Source organism: Ammospiza caudacuta, chromosome 5 (genome assembly GCF_027887145.1).
Source record: "Ammospiza caudacuta isolate bAmmCau1 chromosome 5, bAmmCau1.pri, whole genome shotgun sequence".
NCBI classification, from domain to species: domain Eukaryota; kingdom Metazoa; phylum Chordata; class Aves; order Passeriformes; family Passerellidae; genus Ammospiza; species Ammospiza caudacuta.
This window is the reverse complement of record NC_080597.1, coordinates 40,967,431-40,986,056: the sequence shown is the minus strand read 5'-3', so window position 1 is coordinate 40,986,056 and position 18,626 is coordinate 40,967,431. Positions and strand designations below refer to the sequence as shown.

The window sequence follows — 18,626 nt, the reverse complement described above, 5'->3', positions numbered from 1 at the left end:
CTGAATAATTTATCCAGAATGATTCTGTGAAGGACAATATCAAAAGCCTTATAAAATCCAAAAAAAATCTACATCCACTGCTTTACCTTCATCCAGTAGGCAACTGACCTTATCTTATGAAGGATATCTTATTAGCTAAATGGGACTTTGCCTATGCTGACTGTGCCTGGTAATTCACTGTTCTTTAAATTTCTTTCAACAGAACGCACCATCATCTTCACCATTTTTCCATGTACTGAGGTAGTCTCACAGGTCTATAGGTTCCTGGGTCTTTGTCAGGCCTTTCTTGTAAATCTGAATACTGTTGGTTAGTTTCCAGTCAGTGGAGACCTCCTCAGACTCCCCAGACACTTGGAAGACAATTGAGAGGTATCCTGTCATAACATCCACTAGCTCCTCCAACTACTCTGTGATGAATCACATCAGACCACATGGACTTACAAACATTCAGCTGATACAACTGGTCTCTTACAATTTCAGTGCCAAATTGAAAATCACTGATCCTGCACTCACAGGCCTCCAAATCAAGAAGATCAGGCAGACCAGTCTATTATTGGTATTAATGACGGAGGCAAAAAAAAAGGAAGCAGTGAACATGCCTGCTTTTTCTTCATCCCTATTTTTCAGGAGACCATCTTCAACAAATATCAGTCCAAGGTTTTCCTTGGACCTTCTCTTGCTATTAATCTACTTTAAAAAGCTCTCTCTCAGTTGAAGTTAAAATTGCTTTCACCTTTCTTCTCCCTCTTCTGCCACCCAGTTAAAGCTAGACCTGCCAGTTTTGCTCTTTAGACAGTTAAGCACACTGAATACTCTAAGAATATGCTATACCAGAAGATGTACTTAATTAAAGCATTAGTCTTAATTAGACTTAACAGCTGTAGCTAATTGCTGTGATTATAATCTTGGCCAGCAGTTGATATTAAACTACTATTCCAGAGTGTAGATCTTCAGCTGAATTATACACAGCAGTTATAGTGTTCCTATGAGTGAAAAGAAGGCACTAAACTGCAGCTGAGCCAAGCTTGGTCATCTGGATAGGGTCTTTAACTGTTTCAGGGGGCAAGCATTTACCTTTTTTGTGCTTTTCTCAGACCATCTAAGAATTGCATTAAAAGCATTGCATTTCTCCTAGTCCAGGTCTCGCTCTGGGCCAGCACACTCCTAACAGCAGTACAAATGTCCTGCCTACCAAGAAAAGATAAATGGACAGCTAAATCTTCACAAAGTATATTGAACTGGTGGAAAATTACTGAGGTAAATGCCTCAGAGGAGGCTGTAAACCCATGGGAGGCGTGTGCTCGAGCAGGCTCCTGGCAGGGACCTGCAGACCTGTTGGGAGAGGAAACAATGCTGGAGCAGTGTCCTGGTAGGACCTGTGGCAGACCTATGCTGCAGCAGGCTGTGCCTGAAAATTGCCCCTGTGGAAGAGGGGCCCCAGTGGCAGCAGCTGTGGAGAACTGCTGCCCATGGGAGGAACTCATGTTGGAGAAGTTCAGAGAACCATCTCCTGTGGGAGGGACCCCAGGGTGGACTCCTCTCCCTCAGCAGCAGCTGGAAACCCCCACTACCTGTCTGTGCCTCTGGGCAAGGAGGGAGGGGTAGGCCAGAGCTGTTTTTTAAGGTCTTATTTTACTTCTCATTATTCAGCTCTGATTTTTTTAGTAATCAGAGTAATTTTTTAGTAATTCAATTAATATCTCTAATTTAAGCCTGTTTGGCCCGTGATGGCATTTAGTGAGTGATTTCTTCTGGTCCTTATCTTGACTCATGAACCCTTTGTTAAATTTTCTCTCCCTATCCAGCTGCACAGGGTAGTGAGAGAGAGAGGCTTTGGTGGGTGCCTGGCATCCAGCCACCGTCATCCCACTACAGCCATTCATTCACTACACTTAATTTACATCCACAGAAGCTTGTGCTCACAAAAATATGGCTGAAAGTGCTTATTAAAATAATCAGGGAGTGACTGAAGGGTGCTCAGACATGAGATAACAGGTGATATAAGACAATTTTAACTTTAATGCATTTAATCATAAGGTGACTGAATTATTATTCATCCATATGATGATTCATGCTGAAACCATTTAAATAAAGGAGTTTTCCTTTCTGTAACTAAAGAACAGCAACTTAAATTCACATCTACCAAATTTTGTAATGTGTACTAAGTTTCTGATTTTCCGCTGAAGCTAACAAGAGACACCAACATAAAATTTTCTTTTTTTTTATTTTGAACGGTTTAACCGAGTAATTAAACTTACTGATGCAATACTCCAAGTTCCTTAGGCCTAATTTCCCTGGCTCCACTTTGCTTAAAAAAGGATTTTTTTGTTTTATGTGCAGGGTATAAAACACACTGCAAATAAGGCATGTACCTCAGGAGCAAAAAAAAAAAGCAGCCTTAGCCTCCCTGTGGCAAAATTATCACTACAAGCTTCTGCCCAAAAGCAATCAGGTTTAGTAATTAATTCACTTACGGTAAGTTTTCTCCACTGTGCAAGTTGTTAGCACGGATCAGACCATAGAAAGAGACATGACTGCTGTCAGCTGAGGAGTTCAAATCGTGCTCTTTACCTTCCCTAATCATTGTACGCTTCAGGAGACTTGAACATTTCAGTGCCAGCTCCAAAGCATCCATCCAACACCTGCCTAAAGATAAATTTAGTATTAGACCGAATCTTAAGGATTTAACAGAACTGTACCACTTCTGTTTGCTAACTAGGAAAATCAGCCCTCTGGGCCTGCTTGCACTGCCTTTGAAGACACACATCACAGTTGTTCCATGTTCCATGTACTGGATTTTATGGTCTGGTGGGGACATAAAAACAACTCACAAGCACCCAGCTTCAGTGCAAGGGATGCTTCAGGGAAGGAGAGCAAGGTAAATAGTGATTTTGTTAGAGCATATTCCAGCATTTCTTCCTTGATGTAAGTCTGGTTCCACCCAGGACATGACTGTGGAATGCCCCCAGTTGCCTGCAGCTCTGCTCTAGTTATAAAGACGAGTAAGCACATCATTTGGCAAAATTTGCCCAAGTAATATGATAATAGTGTGGAAAAAGAGCTATAATGATAGATTATTTTCTGCAAAAAGTAACTGAACAAATTTCTGTATTTTTTCCCCTTCTTACTTCTTCTTTTCGATGTATCTAATCCATTTCTCAATACAGAAGGCAGAGAGAGTCCTATCTTTAAAGTCTGCAGGGGTATGCCTAATTAAGCAGTAGATGAAAACCTCCTGCCAGAAACAACTACATAACAGTCTTAAATTTTTTTCACATCGTAACTTCAGAAGGTAGTTGCACTGATCACCACCTTCCCAGTGAAGGGTGTTTACAAAACTACTTTTTGAAGAAATTTTGACTACTAGAACTCTCTGCAACTGCTGCACTTAACACAGAAATGCTTCAATAAGAATACAACCATATTAGCACTTTACAAAGGCATTTGATATTTAGAGCTTGATATTTAGACATATATTAATATAGATAAAACACAGATAACCCTTTTGCCCTCCTCTACCCTGTCAACAAAAGGCAACTGCAAGGAGTTCAATAACTTCTTCAGATCAATATTCTCCTTAAATAACTATGAAAAAGTACTAGTACCATCATAACTGCATGCTCTAAATTAAAGGAGAACCTTAACAACAATTAAACAGCAATCAAAGTGTTGTAACAGACATGATAAGACAATTGAAACTATCTTTCTCACTGCTGAAAATCAATGAAGTGTCTATTTACCATCTGATTCTGAAGCAGCTCGGATGATCAAGTAACTGCTGGGCAATGGCAGAGTTATAGCACCAACTGCTTCACCCTTAGGACCCTTGAAATACACAAAACAAGAAACAGCATCAGATATTTTAATTCAGTTTTATAGTTTATCATTCAATGTAGTAAGAAGCTAACACACTGCAGAGCTATTTACTGTCACTCAGCAACATCTAATGAAGACATGAATGGAAAGATGGACAGCCCTCTTTCACTGGATTTCTTTTTCAAAGACTTCATTCTAAGCATGGGACCCAATTCAAGCCCAGTTTTCAAAAGAGTGGTCTTTGTGATTAAAAAAAATTTAGTTTGGTTGGGGTTTTTTGGTTTTAGTTTGGGTGCAGTTTTTTGATCTTTTTTCTTTTTTTGGATGGGGAGAGGTGGGGGTGGGGCAGGGGTGTATAAATCAGACTTGGCCAAAGTTTTATATTCTATTTACTATGAAGTTTTTCACACTTTGTATTAAAAAAATAAATAAATTCAAAAGACTTTTCCATTTCTGTCAACCTTCATTTTGGAATAAAATGTTAAATAACCATTTTGAAGTCCCTTCCAAAAAAAGTTTATCTATGATAACTTTAAGACAACTGATAGGCAAAGAGGGCTGTATTAAACATACTTGAAGCTATTGCTGAAAGCTGGGCTAAGCCTGCCTAACTGATGACAACATATTTTGATCTTACTGATTTCCCCCAGAGAAGCCTAATGGAAAGCCAATATAAGGCTTAGAAGAGGGAACTGGAGAGCCAGCAGAAGTTTTGAGCAAAAGCAGATAAAGGCAGTTAATTTTAGAAGCAAGCAAATGAAACAGCCAGAACGTTTCTGAGGGCGAGAAGCAGGTTAAGGAGTAGTTTTGGTGGCACTTAAATACCAATACACATGAGCTTGTGCTGGTGTAAATGATGGTCAAACTCCTGAGGAGTCAGTATAGAGTAACAGCAATTGGGTGCTAGAAACAAGATTCCAAACCTCAGTCTTCCTCTGAGAGAAAGGAAAGGTGTGCCTACAAAAAGCCTTTGGTGAGGCAGCAACACTGGGATTAGGAGTTAGTGGGTACCAAGAACCAAGAGGGACAACCCCAATGCAACTCCTCATCCCAAGGGTGGGAAGGCAGGGAAGAAGCTCAGTGTCCCCTGAGGAGGGGACAGCATGATGGCACCACACCAGGGTGGGAGAGGTTCTGGGGTGGGAGAGGTTCTGGGGTGCTGCCATCACCACACAAAGGCTCAGCCATCAGAAGGCCTTGGAACTCTTGGGTCACAGACACTGGGGCAGACTAAGGGCAGACTTGTGCCCTTTGGGTTTATACAGTGGGCACTTCAGGGTAGGCTACTTACTCTGTACCAAACAACTACAATTTAGAGACGAAGTGTGGTTTTGGTGTCTGGTTTTGCCTCTTTTTTAATGCAAGACAGTTACACTCCCTAAGTGTTTTAACAATATATTGATTAAAACCAAGCGAGTAATTTTTAGCAAAGAAGTATTAAAGTAAGTTGACTTATTTTGTATAACTGCTCATGGATCTTGATTTCCTCTAACTGGTTATGGTTCCAACAGTACAGGATACTTTCCTTTTGTATCATCCATTAGGGTTTCAAAACCACTTTCCAGTAGTTAGTAATCTGTACAAGAGGAACATTAATTTCTGTTTGCTGGGTGACTTTATGTGGATTGTCTCTGTTTCTGGTGGAATTATGCTACTGCTCCAAGCCAATGGTCAAGTTAAAAATTCCATTAGATTAAAAAAAGTTGAAGTTTACTTCTTGCAGAATATTCAAGTGCCATGAACATTGTTTCAAAGACAACAATGAAAACTGATAGGCAGTCACCCCTGACTAAATATACACAGAGATAAATATTTGCATTAACTTTTTAAATTAATAATTTCAGAAGACTGAAATGGCATCAGGACCAGGCAGACAAGGAAGACAATCAAGGTACAGCGCATCAACTACCTCAGAGTGTAGGAGGAACATCAAAGACCACAGCAACAGGCTTAAGGGAGCATGTGAAGTGACTGGCCACAAACTACTGCAGAAGAGAATTTGCAGCCTGCCAGATGGACACACCATGGGTAGTATGTTCAAGTGAGAAAATCTCCTGCAGTACTTATAGCTCTATATATGTTTTTTGCAATGCTATCTTTCTGCACTAACTGCAAACAAGGGTCACTTTGCCTTGGACTTGAGGCTCTTTGTGGTAAACCTACTCTGGATCAGTCAATTGCTATTACACTTAGGCAAGTTTGCCTCATGATAATAAATCTCTAGCTAGGACATTTTGATTGACTAGGTGAACAAGACAGAAAAGGGTTTCAAACTTAAAGACCTTTCATCTAATGGAATCCAGGAATTCTCAACTGCAAATAGCCATACCAAAATGAACAAACACCACTCCAGCTCTCAGCACATTTAGAATGGACAATATCAACTTGTTCAGGTTCAAAATTTGACCTACCTTAAAAAAGTAAAAATCTGGTAGGGCATGTCCTCTAAATTCTAAATATCTAGTTAAAAAAACAAACAAATCCATTTCTCATTGCCAAGCAATAAAGAAATATAAGACTGATTTGTGATCTTCTGCAGAGAGGCCGCCACTTTGCAATGTATGTATATATATCATGAAAAAGCACATTAACACCAAATGCTATAGCTTTGGAAAAGGATATGGAGTTTGTGTTCTGCAAATGTGAGATCACCATTAATCACTGAAAAGTTTGCCTAAGCAACAATTAAATAAAATTATTCAAAAGAAACTACAAGTGATTTGATCTAAGTTTGGTAAATTTAGATAACACTGATAAATGATCACAATCCAGAATAACCACAAGCATCAGGAACTATACTGACTTCCTTAAGAAAAGGATGACAAATTTAACACAGCATATTCTACAGATGTGACAATACATCTATATCAAGTTAAGGTTTAGAAGATAGCTACTAATTGTGAGATTGTAAGATGTATATTTTAGAGGGTATAATTAATTAATTGTCCTAATATTGTACAGTACTTTCATCTAAAGCAAGACATTATTTTAGAAGGAAAATATGTTCAATTGTGCTGTGCTTCCACATCCCCTCTCCACATGTAAACACAAAACAAGGACTAAAATAGTTTATCAGTATAAACAAGGAGTAAGAGCAAGCATTAAAGATCCCTACAAGATCTGAAACAAACCTTTGTTGTGCAGAACACACCTGTGCTTTTTAACACAGATAAGAGCTGCTCACAATATTATGCTGTGTATGACAAGGCAAACAGACATCATAACTGAATGAAAACATTTATCATCCTAACATCATAACAAAAGGAACAGACTTGGCTAACAAGTTGCAAAATGAGCTATCATTGCACAAGCAGGTAATCTGCTTTTTGACTCTTACAAGCAAATTGAACTAAGGTGACATTTTACTACATGAATATAGAGTTGGACACAAGAAATGTTTATAACAAAACTCTTTCATTTTGGCAAATCTCACCTTAATTTCTGAGATTTGAATGATGTAAAATATAATGTTAAACATGCATTCCTTTAATTTATGTGCTTGTCAGTGATGCCATTAGCTTTTTTAATGGCAACCCTTTGCACACCACACTTCTGAAGCTCTTCAAGTACACAGAGCAGCATAAATCAAATACTTTTTCTGATGAATGGGACTAGATGTTGAGGGCTTATATTCAGAACCAACACAAACCACTGAAGTTGAAACAGAAAACACAGTTCCACTTTTCAGTGAGGTTGTCTTTACTTGCAGCTGAATAATGCCAGTCATCCCTTAAATACCATGCATGCCACCACTAACCTTTGTAGCCCATATGGTTTGCTCCAAAGGATGAAAAAGTTTGAAACAAAAGCCATCTTTTTTAGAAGGCCTCTCGATGAGTTCACAAACATTCAGCAGCACTGTTCCTACCCACTGGTCATTTTTGGGAGTTTTGTAAAGAAGCAGCACTCCTGGTTTCAGTACACACCACAGTTTGGTCCAACTTTTCAAGGTACCACGGATCTAGAAGATAAATAGTTACACTTATATCTCAGTGAAGTCAATACCAAAACCATCCTCCTTAACAAAATTAACATTGACTTTTTTTCTTTTTTTGAAATATATTATTTATTTCAAAGCAAGGTTTATTAAGGCCTTCAAAAGTTTACCCACGTTTATTAAAGAATGCAAAGGTATGCTTGTTCTTCTGTCTTGATGAATACCCAGTTCTACAAATGGGTATGCACACATCCTGTTATGGGAAGTATGACAGTTCAACTGCACTGTTGTTGATAATATGAACTGCTGTCCTCAAGATAGCAGTACCAGCTAGTTCTTAAGAGAGGAAAATTACCAGAAGTACAATGAAACCAGATATTCAAATATCTGACTGAATTATTTTTGCAATTGTTATATATGTAACAGAGCCACCTTAAAGTGTAAAATGAGAAGGATAAAACGAGAATTGTAAAGCCAACTCATCCCAAACTGATGGCTATGCACACAAGAACAATGTGACTAGGGCGACTGCAGTAAGTGGGAGCTAAGTTGCTTTTTTAGTCCCCTGGGATTTGAGCACAGAGACCTTGGGATGCAATTAGTGGCTGCTGTGCCTGTAGAAAAACATTAACAGTAAGTAAAAGATTGAGCCTTTTCTATTCTGGCCAAAAAGCAGCAAGCAACTAACTGCTCCATCTTCAACTCAGGTTTCACACTTGGATTCTGACCTTCAACCAGTCAGCCATGACAATAACTGAGGGGTCTGTGAGTGTGCTAAGTAATTCTTTCGTGGCTCTCTTCTTTTCTTCTCTGTAGTTTTTCTTTTGGACCTGTAAAAATAATAAAAATGTTTACAATGTCATGGCCATAAGCCAGTTATCAGCACAAAAATGTATCAGGCAATAAAAGCTGAGGAAAAACCTGCTAAATTCAATTTGCAATACACATATAGAAAAACAGCTTTAAAACAGAGTATTGACTTCAAAGTCAACAAGTACTTCAAGAGCAGCTATGATGCAGAAAATTTCAGATTCTTCTGCAATTTTCTTTAGAAACTGAGGACTTTGAAGCTCCTCTTAGAATCAAAGGGGAGGAAAGACCAACTAAACCAAACTCCAATATATAGGTACATTATCTGATCTGTGGTCTTAACCCACCAGTTATGTTCCCCCCTAGGAGAAATTTGCAGGAATTTACCTCCCTCATTTAAAGCAGAATAATTTTATGTTTCTCTTCAAATGGTACCAAACAGTGGAGTTTGATCTTGCTACAGTACAGAGGGAAGGAGATAGTAGAAATGCATTCAAATTGCTATTCTGATAATTCCATTTGTCATTTCATTGCATGCAGATGTCCTGAATCTACAATTCAATGGACAATTGAATTGTCATTTCAATTGCCAATCTGAAATCATCTATCATCTGAGAAATTCTACAATATTGTGCCATCTCAAAGACAGCATTATAGAAGCTATTATTCAAGTAAAAAATACAGTAAAATTTGAAGAGACTCAACAGCACAACTTCTCTCAATACTTAAATATTCCCTAAGTCTCATCATTATTTAGCATTTTTGTGTTCTCATTAGAGAATAAGGAAAAACTATGTGAATGCATTTATAGTCCTTGAAGAGGAAATTAATTTCTACAGATTCACCTTGAGAGATTCTTTTTTTGTAAGTTTGCTTGAAGATTGAGAGATGTCCTTCTCAGAGCCATTGAAAAGCTTGGATTCAGACTGAAATTCACAACACACATAATAAATAAATGACAATGGCAGATACAAAAATATATTACTGATGCTGGCACTTTAGCAAGGGTTTGAAGTGCAATTATGTTTGCAAGGTCCCCATTCCCTCTCACTTCTCTACTGCTTCCCCCCTTAAAAAAATCCAAACAAACCATAACATGAACTGTTCACCACCTATTCATGGAGGGTCTTTTTATAAGGGTTTTATGGGAAAGAAGTCTGAGGTTCCTTTGGACCATACACAGCAAGTATTTAGCTCATGTAGGCTGTTACTAGACAGAGCATGCTTGAATAGTTCGGCATAATTTTAGCAGAGAGAGAATGTTTTAGGAGAATCCAGGTGTTTTAACAGGAGTCATTCCCAGGATTTATGAATCAGAATATAGAATCAGCTGTCTTCATCCACAACTTGACAGCTTCTGCAAACAGACTGCTATAGAGGCACTTACCCTGTGACTCATGAAGGGAAATACAGCCTCTTCAGTCTAGGATCCAGTGCTCTGTAAATCATCAGAGTACAACTGCCCACTAATGGCACTTGTTCTGCTCCTTGAACCCTAATCCCACGCTCTGATTACTTTGCAAGTCATCTTCAAGGAGCTCACGGTGGCACCAGGCAGGAAGGAGACCCAGGGGTGTTCGAGACACCCAAGTCCCGTTCGTGCAGGACAAGGAGCTGCCTCAGCAGCACATGATTTCTCCCCCCGCCTCTCCCCCAGGTCTTGCAAGGTTCAAAGTTTGCACCTGGAGGTTTGCTGCCTGCTAGCTGAAAGGGAACTCAAGCCACCAAATATTCACTTTGGGAACAGCACTCTTTAGGGAAAAAAAAAAGGGGGGAAAGAGGAGTCTAAGAGGAGTCTGTGATAGAGTTTTCATGCCATTCCTATCAGGGGTCAGAGAACATTGAGTAGGTATGCATTAAATACAGACTTCAGATAAGTTAGAGAGCTGTATTTCTTTGTGCACTGAAACATAAGCCTGATGGACCCAAAACTTCCATATTGTCAAAAAAAAAACCCAAAAACCCAACCAAAATAATTTAACATTGTAAACTAAGTATTCAATTCAAATTCAAGGACATTTTATTGAAACTGACCCTTAAGATGTCCCCATTTCAAATCTCAAACAACAGTGCAAAGTCTATTTACTGAATTTGTATTTTGGAATACTATAAAATGACAGTCCAAAAATATGCAAGCTTTGAGTAAAATTTACAGCTATAATAAAAACAGTGCACTTCAGCATTCTCTTAACTCAGGCTGCTCAAACAAAAGAAAAGTCTAAAGAGTCACAATCTGTACAGAAGAATTTAACCTGGATTCTATTTTTCATCTTTAATTCAGAACTAAGACTTTACAGGAGTCTTCTCAGGTACTGTAAAAAAGATATGTGCAATAACTGGCAAAAAGTATTTTTAGCTCAAAATTATTTTAATGATAAGTAAATGTTCTTTAACTTTTGTATCTATCTTAGAAAAATAAAGGAAACATCTTGTAATAAAGGTATGTTCTTGACACTCAAAATTTAGCTTTAAGATGAGTGCACAACTTGAAATTAAATTCCCCTCTCTAGAATTTAAAGGAAATACAGTACTTTAAATGTAGTAACAGAAGAGGGGGAAAATGATTATCATTGTCACATAAGAAGGGTTAATGAACTCATTATGCAAGCTATAATGGAACAACTTAAACAAAACATTCATAAATATTCTAGTTGCTCACCAACAGAAAGCGAAGGCAGTCTAAAGGTCATGCATAGAAAAGTCTCAAACCAAATAAGTTTCCCTACTTAAAAAATGAATTTTCTCATTGTCTCAGTTTTAAAGCTCATTAATATGACACTGAATAAAGGTTTACATTTAGCTGTTCAATGTTAGGAGACAGGTCAGTGATCTGTGTGTGTATTTTTAAGCCAGTAACCTTCTCACTGTTATATCCACACAAAGCAGATCGGATAAAAAATTTAGAAGAAAACACTTTAAGAGAACCTGCTGTAACTCCCAGCAAGGTACATTCAGTAGCAGATTCCAGGCAAGTCCCATCACTGCTTCTGCATGCTCCCTTAGAAAGAAGGGCTGCTATTTCACTTCCTTTAGTAAAATCAAGCCCCACATGCAGCAATTAAAAAAAAGGGGGTGAAAAAAAGCAAATATTGGCAGAAGTAGGAATATTGGTATAATCTTTGACAGAAAAACACAAAAAATGTAATAGCAAAGAACCCAAAGATTAAGATCCTGTTAAGACAAAAGCTAAGAAAAAATAAGTATAAGGGAGAGGAAAAGGGAATTGGATTGTCAAAAGTGTATGATTCTTCAGAGTTTGGAATAAATCCAAGTCAAAAGAGACCATATTAACTTGATTTCCAAGTCAAACTGAATTGGAGGTTTCTGCACCAATTTAAATATTTTGATCACGAGAAAGCTGGATAATGAAGTACGCTTCCCTGATATTCCTGACAAGTGAGGCTCTAGGATGCAGTAAAGCAAAAAGATTCAAAGTTTTGTGATCCCAAGTCACATGTAAGACACCAACAGTTTGAAATGCTTAGCTACACACCACAAAACTGCAGCATCCGCTGCAGACACCAAACTGCTTATCCCATTGCAATTTCAATGACTCCATTTAATCCTGGAAATGCTACTATAATATTTAAGCCTCTTCGTTTTCTTTCAGTATCTTTGTAATGTTTGTCTTTATGGCTCTGATATATCAAATACAACAGAAAAATTTGTGTCAAGACCTCGAGTGCAAACCCTGTCTCCAAGGGGTGTGGCTGCCTGTGCCCAGCACAGAGTGCTGTGGGAACAGCTGTGTGCAAAAGCAGCAAAAAGCAAGAATTTCCCCCTTTTCCCTGAGAGCCAGCTGTCACCTTCCAGAGCAACCCAGCAATCTGCAGCACCCCAACAATCTGTTTAAGTGCCTGTTACCATATTTGCCTCTTTACAAAGACAGTGGATATCCTAGCAGAAAATAGAAAACCACATGGCTAGGTAAGTTAGAGCCTTTAAACTCTACGGCAAGGCAATATCCCACTCCAAAACAACGACAAGAAGACTTCATATTTAGTTTCCCTTACTTTGAACCATAGATTTGGATGTGACTTCATCCTGGGAACTATATTAAGAGATTCCCTTTAATCTTTATCTATTGCTGAATCTGCAGAGTAATCTTCAAGATTATCTACAACAAAAGTTAAATACATTTGACCTTAATTAAAAATGTGTAGCTTCTTTACACACCTAAATTTTTAAGACAGGTTAGGAGGTTGTGTTCCTTACCTTGCTTTTTGACATAGAATATGCTGCATCGTCTTTTTGGGACGCATCGTCCTTCCCTTTGTCAGAACCTTAAAGAAAAAACAGCATTGTTGCAAATTATTTAAATTCATTAATAAAATTTATATGAACTAGCTTTTGAAATAAATTTGCCAACGTGTTAAAAAAGTACAAGTAAATCAGATTTTCAAATAGCATATACATACCAGTCTATCTCATCAGTTGAAAACATACCAGCTACTATCTTATGCAGTAATTTAATACTTGCCTCTAAGAGGCGAGAACAGTGCACTGTATTTGGATAATTCTGTACCTGATCCAATAACCTGATGAAATTTAAATAAAACATGGCAACTTTTGTCCTTTTATTTTCTCATCCTACCCTACCTGCATACATGCAGGCACAGAGAAGAGTACTAAATAAAGCCTTTTTTTATTTGCTCATTTCTGAACCTTTCTGTAGCTAGATAATTGTTATATACCACCTACATGAAAGCAAATCTGATTAAAATCACCAGTCAGGATTTTTTTGCAAGACAATGGAAATAGTTCTTTACATTAGCCTTGAACTTATACTTTCAACTTGGACACTCAAGAAGCATAAATACAAGGCCTTTTATTAATACAGTTGTCAAAATCCCATGTTTCTCTACTGTGACAAACCCCGTACTTCCCCAGTATCAAGAAAGCAGAGTAAGTTAGTGTCTGTGTGACAGTGGAAAACAAGGACACAACTGTTATGGATGCTGCCACATAGCTGCTCTGTGCCACAGAACATATACTGAGAACCTGGCACCCTCACACAGAAAAATTGCCTCCTGTGCTTACAAGACATCTCACTCGTTGATCAATTTAATTTGAAGAGAGTGGTGGCAGCATAAAGCTTTTATAAAGAGGGAAAAAACAAATTGCACAATGCATTTATCTAAGTCAGCATGCCATCATTTAGATGCCCCCTGAAGAGGAGGCAGATGAGACCGTGAATTCAGGCATGGATTTCAGAACAGCCCAGGCAGCTGAGAAGCCTGGCCCAGGGGTGTCCAAGAGCTGTGCCTGTGAGAGGGCACTGCACCAGCAGGGACACCCTGCACCCATGGACATGGCACCAGCAGGGCAGTGCACCCTCGGACACCGCACCAGACACGGCACCAGCAGGCACACTGCACCATGGACGCCACCAGGGCTTTGGAGCATCCCTCTGGGCATGGTCCTGACTTCGAAACACAAATCGGTCTTCTGATCCCTGAAATGAGAAGACTTACCAGAGAAACTCCTTGATTTCACATTTTTCAGGGGAATGTGGGTATGTGAAGGGAAACTATGAGCTTTGAAAGAATTTTTAACTTTTTGTAGTAGTGTTGGGTAGTTTGTCCATAGTAGGAATTCTTTTTTGTTGTTATTATTATCTTCAGCCTTCCACAACTTTTAATACCTAGAAACTCTAAGACAGAACTGATTCATTTGTCACAATTACACATCCCAGTAAGATTCATGGAGTTAAAGAGGCATTAGGCTGATCTCCAGGTCACATGAAAAATCTTAAGATTCCTCTTGATTTTGGTCTGGTAATGAGTCTTTTGGGGATTTTTCTCCTTTTATATTTATTACTTTGTGCATATATTCCTTTGTAAGACCAGATTTTAAAAATTATATACTGCAGTACAATATCCCATTTTACATTCACAGAAAGGAAGCTCTACATGTCTTTACAAACAACTTTTTAACATCCTTATAGAAGCCCCACCTGGGCATAGTTCATTAAATTCTTCATTTTTAAATTCTTACAGGACACCTGCAATAGACTTGTGCAGCTAATGAAAACTGTAACATAGGAGACCATTTGACAACAGGAAAGGAGTACCTTGACAGGTAGAAGATTTGTAGTACTGGGGAATTCACAAACAAACTAGACACCAGAAGCTACATTTCCCAGGTAATACCAAATGCAAAAGCACATTTTCTACAGCACTAGTTATGAGGCATGAAGCAAGGTTGTTTAAAGCCTCAGAGGCTACTCTTGCCTTGGTTTACTTAGAAGTTACTGGAATCAATGCCAGTCTTAGACAGTCAGACACACACCAGAACCATAGCAGAGACTTTCTCCTCATTCAGTGCCCAAAAGAAAAGGAATCAAATCCCACTGAAAATGCAATGCAGGCATTTTCTAATGACTTTCCCATTTTTGGGAAGTCAGAATATACAGAAACCTCAATGAGGAAGAATCAGCAAGGAAGTGCTAAGTCAGGATTTTTCTTACAGAAGAGAAGCTGTAATTCCAAGCTTGCTTTCTGAAGCACAACAATTTTATGGACTTTTCACACTGCTATCCAACAGACATATATCTTTTATTTTCACAAATAAACTTTGCATCAGTACCACCAAGAAGAAATGAAAAAGCTCAGTTGCATTTCCATGAATTTCACCTCCTTGCTTTCAGTGTCTCGAGCTGCAGAGGTGTGCATGCCAGTTGATTGATGAACTTACCCACCACACAGACTGTTCCCCGCCTCACCCACAGCACAGAAAAGGGCTCTCTCAGGGGTTAGCAAAGCCAAGTCAGGGTGCTGCACCTCCTGGAACACCTTGCACTGCCCAGTCTTGGTCTGTGAGGAAACCCAGTCATCCAGCTTGCCATCCCCTACCATCCTACTGGTGACCTCCCTCTGTGTAGAGGGATAAGCTCACAATACAGACAGCTGTCTGGAGCAGAGACTGCCAGAGCAAAAGAGGCTAGAAGCAGGGTATAATAAAGTGTTTCAAGTTTTTCAATATTCATCAGCAGTGGTTTTGGGCCTAATATTTTAGACCTAATATTTATTCCCACCTTGTAACTCAATCAGCAGCTCCTTAACAAAATAACCTGAGCCCACATTTGACAATGTAGAAATTCATGTGTTGAAGACAGTCCCTTTCTGTAATTTTTTCTTTATTGAATCCTTTGAATTTATGTATCATTTTCTACGTACAATCCTGAAAGCAATCTTTAGTTAGGAGCACCACTGCTGTGCTCTCTCAAGCAGTTCTGAGCATCAGCGATTGCGTTCAAAGCAACACTACACCTTAAAAGGCTTTCTCCCAGAGTGACCTTCCTTATCGCAACAGCTCAGGTGCCATGGGCTCTGAAAGCTGATCCCAGTGCCACTGCAGTCAGCCACAGTTCATGGTATGACCTCAGAAGCCAAGGCAAACTGTCCATTAGTGCATTCCTACTGTGAGCACTCACCATGTTCTTCCAAAACTTGCAGGTGAAAATCTACATTAAAACTCATTAGGAGCTTTCAGAGAGATTTAAGAGCCTGACAGAGGAACCACAACCCTTGCATACAAGACACCAATGAAACAAAATCAAACAGTGCTGCTTTAGAGATTGAGACAGATTATGTAGTCAATAACAACAACAACAAAAAAAAAAAAAAAAAAAAAAAAAAAAAAAACAGCAAAAAAACCCCCTACAAAACAAAAAAAAATCTTCAAAACACTGTTGACAAAAACGAGGCTATATACACTGCAAAATTAAAGACTATTTAAGATTAAGACTATGGCAGGGTAAAGTTTGAAAAACCCTCAACCTGTCCAGATAATAGATTTCAATTTTCAAGAATAATATACACTTTTTGAAGTTACACACACAATCTGTCCCTTCAGTCAATTTTGAAGGAAGGGAAAAACCAAAACCAACCACATAACTCTTACATCTCGAATACTGGCTTTGTACCTCTCAATAAATGCCATCTGCAATTATGATACATGAGAAAAATACATCAGAAAATAAGCATGTTACTTTTTAATGTCAGATCTATTTTATTCATAAAAGAAATAATTACTATCCACTGGAGGCTCTTTTTCAAGCATACAGCAAAAACAGCAGAAAAGCAATGCAATGCATGAAAAGATCACAAACAGCAATCCAAGCAACAGTGTTACTGACTTCCAAGTGAAAAGAAAGGAACAGCCTGATGTGATTACTGGTGTGCATGTGCAGTTTTGAAGAACAAATACTTCAGCTGGAAAATGCTTCTGGAAGAACCATGAGCTGTACTTAGTGGGGATTATCAATACTGGTGCTATATAATAAACATATCAGAAAAAAAAAGGAAAAAACTTTTTAAAGAATTGAACACAGGGGCCCATAGTCTTTTTAACTGACTGACTGTCAAAAGCTTATTGACAAGTAAAGAGTACCATCCCATATTAACTAATTCAGATTCCTCCATGGACTTTGAAAGCAAAGTAATCAGAAAAGTAAGCAAAGTCCTTTTATGTATTTTTTAACAGTAGTGTTTTCTTTTGTAAGCACCACAAAATAAAAAAAAATAACCAAAGACTGTCATCACTGTAACTATACATGAGTATATTTTAAACAGACAATTACTCTTTGCCTAAACCAGTATGTTCATTAAGCATGTTAGGAATATTGAAACTCTTCAGAGATATATGCAAGAGTCCAAAAGAGTAAGCATTTTTTAATTCTATGTACACACTTGAATTTTTTCATTAAAAACCGCTTTCCATTTGTTCTGCATTTTAAGTACTCATTCACTGTCTCCTTATGAACAGTGATCAGCTTTAGCTGCAGAATTCTATACAGAAAGGAAGCAAATACAAAACAAGACTCCTTTTTTTCCCACTAATTACCAGACTACACACACTTCTTTTAAAGATAGGAAGCACCTATCTAGTTGCCAACCCCATGCTTTCAAGCATTGAGATCTTTTGTTTTGCAAGCAGCTTGAATAAAACTCAGTGTTAGATTCTTGGTAGAAGGCTAATCATATCCTGAAACAGAGTGAAAGGAAACATTCCAGGATAAAAATGTTCAATAAAACATGGTGTCTGCAACCTCCCCCATGGTCTGCACCCAACTCTGCTCTGAGGCTTAAGAACCAGGGCTTACAAATTCAGTGAGCCATGCTGCAGGAGGCAGGCAATAGAAAGTGAAAACTATTTTATTCCCCTCTTTCCTCCCCCCCAACATCCTGGCCCCGTGGAACTACACAATAAAGTGCATCTCTGCGCATGCACAAGACAACTCACACATCCACAGCAATTCTGGAAAGAATGCACAGTTTGTACTATGTCCCCCTTCAGGAATGGGTGACCTTGTAACACATTTTCAAGCACTGAGGCTTTATGAAATAAACTGCTGAAATTCAGGTACCTACGTCAGAAGCTTATGAACAATGTGCACATTATGAACAATGACATGCAATGATCTACAAATTCATTGCAATATTCCAGTACTGATTTTCAGGAAACAACAAATCTGTGCAAAAGGAGATTAAAGCCCTTTCAGAGGTTTTAAGTCTTCAAAATCTTGCACTACAGAGTTTACCAAAGCTACGTTTTTAGCCTTCATTTTCTATCTTGTCATTTTATGTCAAACCATCGATGACCAGCCTGCGGATTTTCCAGTAGTTACAGCTAAATATAAACCTTCTGCTGTACCTTACAATTTTAAAGCAGATCCATTTGGGGCGGGGGGGGGGGGGGAGCAGTGGAAACAGCAGTGGAAAGTACAAGAAAGGAAGGCATTTATAAACCACATCACAGAACCTCAGTCCTAAAAGCCCAAACAACCAAAACAAACATTCCAGTCAGTCTCAAACACACCAATGCATTTTGAAGTGAGATTTGTGGCAGTGTGAAAACTAACTTACTCCTTTCCCTGTCTGCAAATCCTGCCACTACAAAGAGCTGTTATCAAACTGCATACAAGCAATACTCTTTCTGATTTCTACCCACATCTCAGTACATTACTTTCAATCAAGCATGAAAATTTGAGGCAGACATTAGATTCGCTTCTGTACATTTTAAGAAATGCAAGACCAAAACAAACCTGGTAGAGCAGGAG

The 18,626-nt window shown here is 38.5% G+C and overlaps 1 protein-coding gene across 3 annotated transcripts in view; it reads right to left on the bottom strand.

Annotated features, from left to right (window-relative positions):
* The window catches only part of OSBPL8 (oxysterol binding protein like 8), an 82,916-nt gene that overhangs the window by 16,024 nt on the left and 48,266 nt on the right, over positions 1 to 18,626 (bottom strand). For all 3 annotated transcript variants that reach the window (XM_058804564.1, XM_058804562.1, XM_058804563.1), the window contains 6 exons: positions 12,779 to 12,846; positions 9,409 to 9,489; positions 8,482 to 8,583; positions 7,574 to 7,777; positions 3,741 to 3,825; positions 2,475 to 2,646 (listed from right to left, as the gene is read on the bottom strand). In XM_058804564.1, the coding sequence (XP_058660547.1) occupies positions 2,475 to 2,646; positions 3,741 to 3,825; positions 7,574 to 7,777; positions 8,482 to 8,583; positions 9,409 to 9,489; positions 12,779 to 12,846 (712 nt within the window). The remainder of the gene's footprint in view (positions 1 to 2,474; positions 2,647 to 3,740; positions 3,826 to 7,573; positions 7,778 to 8,481; positions 8,584 to 9,408; positions 9,490 to 12,778; positions 12,847 to 18,626) is intronic.